This window comes from Rhizophagus irregularis, chromosome 5 (assembly GCF_026210795.1).
Source record: "Rhizophagus irregularis chromosome 5, complete sequence".
Lineage (NCBI taxonomy): Eukaryota > Fungi > Glomeromycota > Glomeromycetes > Glomerales > Glomeraceae > Rhizophagus > Rhizophagus irregularis.
In genome coordinates this window covers 4,638,976-4,648,220 of record NC_089433.1, presented here as the reverse complement: position 1 = coordinate 4,648,220, position 9,245 = coordinate 4,638,976, and the positions used below count along the sequence as shown (strand labels likewise).

Genomic DNA, 9,245 nt, shown 5'->3' with positions numbered 1-9,245 from the left:
ATTCTTTTTTTTTTCCAATGACAAATGCATATTTATTGATTAAAAAAACCTATGTTAGTATTTCGCGTACTAGTACAAACATAAGCAGTAGAATAACCTCAATATACCCATTGAAAATGAGCAATCTAAAAACTACTCATTCTCTCCATGTCAAGGCAACTACCGTCCCCGATCAACACCTTTAACCCCTACACCAACCTATCTAAAAATATTTACATACATGGGTATATCTCATTATTCTACACTACCCTATAAAAAAAGAAAATTCAAAATTTGTCTTGAAAAGTATGGAAAATGTCTGGAAATTTTCCGTGCGTCCAGAAAACATTCGGAAATGGTCACGTTTTGGAACATTTTCCGGACGCTCGATTCTGGACAAATTCTGGACAAATTCTGAAGTGTCAAGAAAATGTCTGGAATTTGTGCGTCCAGAAAGTGTTCCAAAACGTGACCGTTTCTGAATGTTTTCCGGATGCATGGAAAATTTCCGGACATTTTCCATACTTTTCAGGACAAATTCCGAATTTTCTTTTTTTATAGGGCTAACAAACCTAGTCTACTTTTTGTTTTGACCCTTTTTCTTTTTTCGGCCCATCCTGCTTCCAGGCTTCCCGGCCCAAGGTCTTCTTTCTTTTTTAACTTCTCTGAAACCGTCTTCCGACTCTTCGTATTCCACGTCACTGCGCGTTCCTTGTTTTTTCTTTATACGCTTCTTGACTTCTTTTATGTGTTCTTCATCATCCGATGATGATGTAAAATCACTACCTTTACCTATATCAAATGGATTACGATTTGAAAGAGTAAATGGATACTCACTTTTCTTTGGTAGTCTTTTAGTACAATCAGCGTTGACTTTGGTGTATTCATGTAATTCCACTGGGGTAACTATCTTTTCGCCATGTTTGGTGCACACTGACTTATCTTTTTTGTCGTTGACAACGTTTTTAGTTAAAGCACCCTTAGCTTTATTATTATTTTTCGTGTCTCCGACTCTTATATTCTCAGCAGCACTATCTTCTTTTGATGATTCAATCATTATTGTATTATTGAATGCCACCTTTCCATGTTCAACCATTATCTCTTCTCTATACTCTTCTATGATTCTAACCACATTATCCATAGAAGTGTAATCTTTTAGTGGAGGCGATATCATTTTAACTTGCTTTTCATTTAGCAGGTTTTTCCTATATTTATTAACGGTATCAACTACCTCTTCCGTGGTTATATCTTTAATAGTTGTTGGCATAATGATTGTTGTCATCTGCTCTTCTTTTTTATTATTCGGAACCGTACTGATAAGGGCCTTTGGAAGATCCTCTTTTGAAGACTTCTTTGGCACACCATCTTGACGCTTTCCGTGAATAATCCAGGCTTGATCTGTGATTCCACCGTCCAGAGTGATTGCACTATTCGACTGATCTTCATTTTTAAAGTATGCCAAGAAAACTGTCTTTATTTCCAAAACGAGCTATTTTTCCATACTCAAAAGTATAATTTTTTCTCGCTATATCTTGGTAGTAATTCATCCGAATTACTTTGTAAGCTTTCCATTTGCATTTTTCTTTTATATCTTTAACTGTCCTGTCTCCTTTGAACCAACGAATGTCAATGATTTTTTTATTTTTTTCGTTGCTTCCTATTAAAACTTTCTCCTTCCACGCTCCTTTCAAGAAGGAGTTCTCATAGTCTTCCAATAATGATATGTCCGCTCTTACTGATTGGTATTTGTAATGTTTTTTGATCCTAATTCTATGTACCTCGCCTAACTGTTTTATGGCATTGACCACCTCTTCCTCACTATATCTTGATGGTATGTCGTAAAATAATATGTCACGTGATGTTGTACTTTGAGCCCCAGAATTTTTTTGGATCGATAACTGATCGACTTTTGTTGGGAGCACAATTTCCTTAACTAATTTTTTTTCACGTTTTTTATTTTTTGGCGTTTTTCTTTGTTTCGAGACGTTTTTGATTGGTGTTTTTAACTCGCATTCTATTTCTTTATCTAGATGTGTATCATGTGTTGAAGGTTTTTGCTGCGCCTGCCGCAGCCATGAACGAAGGCGAATATTCTGGTTTCCAATTCTTTTGACATCATTATCATGTTCTCTATATGCGAACCTCAGTATACTCCTGGCTATTATTTCTATGGTTTCACCTTTTATGCCAGTAATATTACTTATTTCCACTAGTAGCCTATGTGTTTTTAGCGTCCTGAAAAATATTTTGTCGAAAATATCCTCTAACTCGTCTTTATGCCTAGAGTTGGCTTTTGTAAAATTTTTGCCCACAAAAGACTTGACTTCTTTTAAGAGATGTTCCTCGAACTCCTCTTGCCCTCGGTATGACTCCATATTTATTAGTGTTTTAATAAGAAAAAATAAAAAATTTTTATATTTTTGTAATACTAATGGTAATGAAGATACTTACAAACTATTTGTTATTTAAGTGATAAAAGAAAAATTGGCATTTATTAATATTTTTGTAAGAACAATAACATTGTGTGTAATAATAATGTTAACACTTACATTCTATTATTTAAAAATAAAAGGAAAGATAAAAAAGTTAATATTTGTTTTAAAACAATAAACATCAAATATAATAACTTACCCCAGCCTAGTATTTAATGTGTATATATATATATATATTTTAAAGGTAAAATATTTTAAATTTTAAATATTTTAAAAACATAATACAGTAATAACTATTATATATAAAGCCGATACTTACAGCCTATTTATTAATTTATTAGTTAGTATTTTCAAAAATAGGTACCATAAAATAATAACAACAATGATGAATACTTACAGTCTATACATTATTTAATTAAAATTAAGTAAATGGAAAATTAAAGTTTAATATTTTCAGTTAATAATAACATCGAGTGTAATATAATAGGCCGGTTCATTTCCAGTCCGGTTGGTTGATTCGATTTAGCTTGTACCAACCGGAAATGAACAGGAGTAATACTTACAATAATCACCTATTTATTAATTAAAATGAAATAAAAAATTAACATTTAATTATTTTAGTAACCACAATGGAAATACTTACAATAATGATTCAATTCAACTGGTACAGCTAAAGCGGTAACAGAGAAGATAACCAAAAAGAGAAGGAAGATATTGAACTTCATTTTGCCTTTTTAATAGTTTTCACTTCTTTTTTTATAGAGAAATTTCTTTGTTTTTTTTGAATAAAATTTTTTTTTTTTTGAAAAAAGTGCCGTAACTTAACGTGTATTTATATTATGCTCTTTACTACCACTTGTCTTATCAAGATTCATACTTTTGCCATATCGGGCATGACGTGTAAAGAAATAAACGGTGCATGCGTGTTCTTTCATTATTAAAGGAAAGGGTTTCGTTATTAAATCGAATGCGAAACAGAATTTCCATATGATTTCAGATGTTCGCATATTAGATTTTCTACTCATAAAATTTCCCTGTCGCCGACAAATGTTTTGCCGACAGAATGACGGTTCATATAACCGAAATATTATATAACAAATGACTTTATAAATATTATAATATTATTTTTTTATCATTATAAGCACAGGACTCAGAAATATATATATATAGGGGTAGGGTACACAGATGCGTCGCCATCATAGTGAAATTAGACAGAGTAAAGTTTTGATTTGCGTATAATCTAAGAATTTTTCATCCATAGTTAGGTCATCAATCCCTATAAAAGCGAAACGTGTTAATTTAACACGTTCCGTTGCCTAAATTTGGCTAATCTTGCATATTTACTGTATGTTAACCGCATTGTAATATTTAGTATTAATTGAAAGAAATTTCTAGAAAAATATTATTGAAAAAAATGGTAAACCTGAAATATATAGGGACATTTATTCTTATACAAAAACTGCACCCGCTATTATATATATATTTTTTTGATTTGTTGAGAATAATCGAGATAAAAGATCTTTGTTTGTATTACATTTAATTGTAACGAGTACCAATTTTGGAACACCAATGAGATGAAGAAAGAGTTTCTAAACGGAAAAAAGATTAGACGGCTAATTTTTTTTTTTCATCTTGTTGATATTTGGCTAATTTTCTTTATGCCTTTCAATCATAGAGATATGGAATTACTATCATTAGATACATCTTAGTAAGACAATTAATAAAATTGTTTAAAATTAAATTATTATACAATATTACAATAAAAATAACAATAATAATAAAATTTGATTAGTAAAATGTTATATATAAAGAATATAAGTATTTGTATTTTTTTCGTTGGCGTATGAAAAAAAAAACTTTTTTTTTTTTGAAAAAAAAACTTTGTGATATTAACAATCATATCACGAATAAAGAATACAATGCTTTACGTGTATAGACTGTATAGCTCACATTTAAATCTATATTACACAAATGACACAAGCCAAGAAAAGCCTTATTCAAATTTTCCTAAATTGGTTGATTTATAAACCGACTTACTTTTCGTAACCTTAACAAACATTAACAGTTTACATTAACAAAAAAAAATTCCGATTATATGGAATTCTTCTAATTCGTGGGGAATAACTAAAGACAGCTTTATTTTTTCTTTTAAAGATAATAATGTTGAAAATGCAATTGTTAGTAATATAAGAAATACATTTTACGCTGTGTATTATTGCCATAGATATGGTCCATATTTTGGCGATGACATTATCATTAATAAGTGCTAGTAGTGAGTCTGGATTATAAAGTACATCAAATCACAAGGAAATGAGTGTAGTATCTATATATTGAAAATTGAAATAATTTGATATTGGATTTTGTTCGAAAATGACAAATTATTTTGCAAAAAAAAAATGCAAATGTGTACATGGTTATAATTTCTTGGGTGCAATACTTTATTATTAAATTGTATTAAATTAATGCAACATATCAACAATTTAGAGCGTATTTAAAAAGAATTGTACAAAATTATTTTATATTTATTATATTTTTTCATAAAATAATCTTAAATATTATTGTTTCCATATTTTTTCTTAGTAGTATTGACTTGAATTAACCTTTGCATTTTTTTATTTTGAATACCTTATAATCATTTCAATAATTAAATTTCATAAGAAATAAATGATTGCTTCTGAAATAATATTTCTCCATATTATTTTACTATACTGATTTTTCGGTGTACAATCCACAATGGTTAATTCCTTATAACGTCATAATGCCGGCTAAATTTCGGGATTTAACACAGGGGAAGTTTAATGATTCCTAACTTTAACGGTCTTTTACCACGTATAAATTTTTATTTATCGATTTAAATAAAGATTAAGAAATTTGTAATAAAAGTATATTTCTTCTGTTACTGTATTTGTAAATATTTAAAAATAATCTTTGCCTTGCAAAAAGATGCAAGGTTTAAAATAGGACTTTTATCGATACTGAATATATTTATTGTATATTTTGTATTAAGGTTTCACCAACTAAATGAAATCGAAAAATATGACTCGCAATCTTCAAGATTAATTTATGTTCATGTAAATGCTTATTATTATTTTTTTTGGTAATATGATTAGTTATTATTAATAGTGATATTAAATTTTTTAATTTTTAAAAAATTAAATAATTAAATTTGAGCTCAATAATCGGTCGAAATATTATTATATTGTGAAATTATTAATTTTGGGGCGTAGTATTATATTTTAGAGTAAAAAACAGACAGTTTTAAATGTACTGCGTCCGTAATGACGTAAAACTATTCTGGGTTTTTATTGGTTATTTATATTTTATTGTGATAAATTTGTTTACCCTCTACAGGCTCGTGATTAAACTTTAGAATTTAGAAATTGTTTATTTATTAATGCGATCTGATTATAAAAATAGAATTTAGAATTTTTGTTTTGAAGTTATTGAGAATTAATTTTCTTTCTTGAATTTTTCATTTTATTATTAACTCTTATTTTTATTTTGAAACTCGGGAACTGTTATAATTTTTATCAAATTAAATAAAGGTTTATTTTGTAGCTTGTGGTGGCAAACGTCTTTATGACGGGCACAAGCTCTACAATACTATTGATTATCAACGGTTAAGAATAAGATATTTCCATCAGAGCTCAAATCAGTTAACCAAATTCTTCAGACTTTCTAACAGTACTTGGTAATGTATGATAAAAAATGTAGATTCTTAAGAGATGATCATCAATGACGCAATAAATTTAAATCTCATTGTGAAACGAGGTACGGAGTACAACATTTAAATTGAACCGCTTTTTTTTAAAAAAAAAAAAGACAAAATGTCTACCCAATTTTTTTCAAAATTAAGTAAAAACTATATTGAATTATTAGATGATGATGAATATTACGATATAACAATTGAAGTTGGAGAGGATCCTAATGTAAAAATCTTTCGTGCTCATATGAATATTTTGTGTTACCGTTCTCCATATTTACGACGAACTTTGGCTTCTAATAAAAAAAATAGGGATAATTCTTTGGCTCATATTAAATTATCAAACATATCGCCTGAAATCTTTCAGATTATTTTAAAGTAAGAGTTTGTAACTTTGTATACAATAAATTTATATGTAATAACATAATCCCAAATTTTTAAATATTCAAATTATTTCAAATTTTTCAAATTCGAAATTCAAATTTTTTGTATAGGTATATTTATGGTGGTATTATTTCATTGAATGGACAAGACACTTCGGAGATTCTCAATCTATTATTAGCTGCGGATGAGCTTCTACTTCAAGAATTAGTTGATTATTTACAAAAATATTTAATTGAAAATAAAACCGAATGGATGGAACAACATTTTGAACTTATTCATAGAACAAGCTTTCAATCAAATTCTTTATTAGAACTTCAACAATTTTGTACGGATTTTATGGTAAAATCTCCAGAGAAAATATTTAAATCACTTGATTTCACCTCTCTTCCTGAAAAATCTTTAGTTCAACTTATTAAAAGAGATGATTTACAAATGAAAGAAATTGAGGTTTGGGAACATGTATTAAAATGGGGTCTCGCACAAAATCATACACTTATTCCAGATCCTAATACTTGGTCGAATGATGATTTCAAAGCAATGAAAAATGTTTTACAACATTGTTTATCATTAATTAGATTTTTTAGTTTATCATCCAAAGATTTTTTAGAAAAAGTTCGTCCCTATAAAAGACTCTTAAATCATCAACTTTATGAAGATTTATTAAAATCTCATTTGGATCCTAAAAGTGAACCAAATGACAGCATTTTATTTCCTAGAAATATTAGAATTGAGAGCATTATTGATACAAAAATTGTTACTTTAGAAATTGCCTCAACTATTTTGAAATGGATTGATAAAACAGTTATTAACAATAGCAGATTTGATCATTTAAGAGAATTATATTTACCGTATAAATTTCAATTATTATTAAGAGGAAGCCGAGATGGATTTACACCTAAAAAATTTCATGAATTATGTGATGATAAGTATAATACCATTACCTTTATTAAAGTAGAAGGAACAGAAGAAATTATTGGTGGTTATAATCCGATAATGTGGAGCTCTTCAGATAATTGGGGAAAAACAAAACATAGTTTTGTTTTTTCTTTTAAAGAAAAGGATATTAAAAGTGCAATTATTAGTAATATTAAAGATACAGAACATGCATTGAATTATGGCGCTAAACGTGGTCCATGTTTTGGCACAGACATTATTATAAGAGCTACTGGTGAGTTTGTAAATTATAATATTCGGTATCAAAAGTTCTTTTATGAAAAAAAGATCAGAGATACCGGAAATGAATTTTCAATAGAAGACTATGAAGTATTTCAAATTAAAGAGAGAGAATAAAATTAATTTTACATGTAATTATAAAAAATCGAAAATATACAAATATAAGTTTCTTAAGTCGTTTATATTATTTTATATTACATTCTTCCAGTAACTATTTGTAGAGTTGAAGAATAATTCAGATATATAGAAAGCATTTTAATGGATTTTTCTCTATATATTCAACAATATTAGTTTTAATTATCTTACACTTCACTTTTTTAGATGAATTATTTCTGTTCTATTAAATTTCACAAGCCATAACTATTGCAACTATCTCAAGGCCTTTAGTCTAAAGTGATGCTTTCTAACTTTCACGGTCTTTAATTTCTTGTATAAACGTTTTATTTGCTTAATTTGGTGTCTTCATTGATTATAATTTAGTCAATACGTTCATTAAAATAATAGATGAGGAAATGTATGGGTGCCAATTTCTTTTATTTGTAAATTTTGGCGAATACGTTATCTCTAATGTACGTTGTATTGTAAAAAATGTGCAAAGATTAGTTTATAATTTATTAAAAATGATATATATTAAGGCTTTAAAAATATTAATGATACTCATAAGTTATAAAGTATAATACTTTAAAATTTCAAATGCTAAAATATTTAAATTGTACATTTTATAAGAAACAGTATTTTAAGTTAAAGAATTTGTAAATATCCTCAAAATTGAATTTATTTTATTTATTTTTAATCGTTATTTTTTATGGTGGCATTATTTAATGAGATGGTTATTGCGGATTTCAGATAAGCTGATTTTATTTTGATTAAGTGAAGTCAAGAGATTTTACTTAAATAAATTAAACTTTTATAAAAGCAATCAGTACCACATTATAGAGCTCGAAATGTACTTTGGAACACAATAAACAATGTCACTCCTTTATATCGGTATAGATCGATAATTTGTATTTTAACAATTATTTATTTTATTTTATTGTATGAAGTAAAAATTTTTGCTTATCTTTGTCTATAACGAAAGAGATCTCTCAAGTCGAAACAAGTAAAAAAAAAAATTTTTTTTTTTTCGAAATTTGTGTCATCTGTAATACTATATTACTATTACTGCCGATCATGTAAATTAATACCCTAAGTCCCTAATAATTATATTTTTATATCAACATTTTTATTATTTTATTATTTCAAAGCATCGATTAGTTTTGCTTCGAATGCCATGATTAGTTTTTGACTGTTAGTTTTCTTTCAATATGTTTTCATTTCTACTGAAGATATGTAGTGATTAAACTTTATCCATATAATAATAAGTTATTAATATTTGGAAGAAATTTCTTAGGCATTCTAAATTTTAAATATTTCTTTAAAATTTGTTATAAGAAAATTTTACAAATTCTGGATTTGGTATATAACTTCTTAGTTTTTTCAATTCACAGCATTTATTGCTGCCTGATTAACTAAAGTGTTAAAACTATGCTGTGAACTAGCTAGCAAGTATATGCATGCACAGTAAATTTATTGCA

The 9,245-nt window shown here is 27.5% G+C and overlaps 2 protein-coding genes across 2 annotated transcripts; one reads left to right on the top strand and one right to left on the bottom strand.

Annotated features, from left to right (window-relative positions):
* Positions 1 to 556: 556 nt before the first annotated feature.
* Positions 557 to 2,354, bottom strand: OCT59_025530 (uncharacterized protein; the record flags this gene model as incomplete). Its single annotated transcript, XM_066139148.1, has 2 exons — positions 557 to 1,468; positions 1,536 to 2,354. The coding sequence occupies 2 exons, from the start codon at positions 2,352 to 2,354 to the stop codon at positions 557 to 559; spliced, it is 1,731 nt and encodes a 576-aa protein (XP_065992156.1).
* A 3,884-nt stretch (positions 2,355 to 6,238) lies between these two features.
* OCT59_025529 (uncharacterized protein) lies at positions 6,239 to 7,788 on the top strand (the record flags this gene model as incomplete). Its single annotated transcript, XM_066139140.1, has 2 exons — positions 6,239 to 6,492; positions 6,918 to 7,788. 2 exons carry the CDS (start codon positions 6,239 to 6,241, stop codon positions 7,786 to 7,788), a joined length of 1,125 nt encoding a protein of 374 aa, XP_065992155.1.
* Positions 7,789 to 9,245: the final 1,457 nt, after the last annotated feature.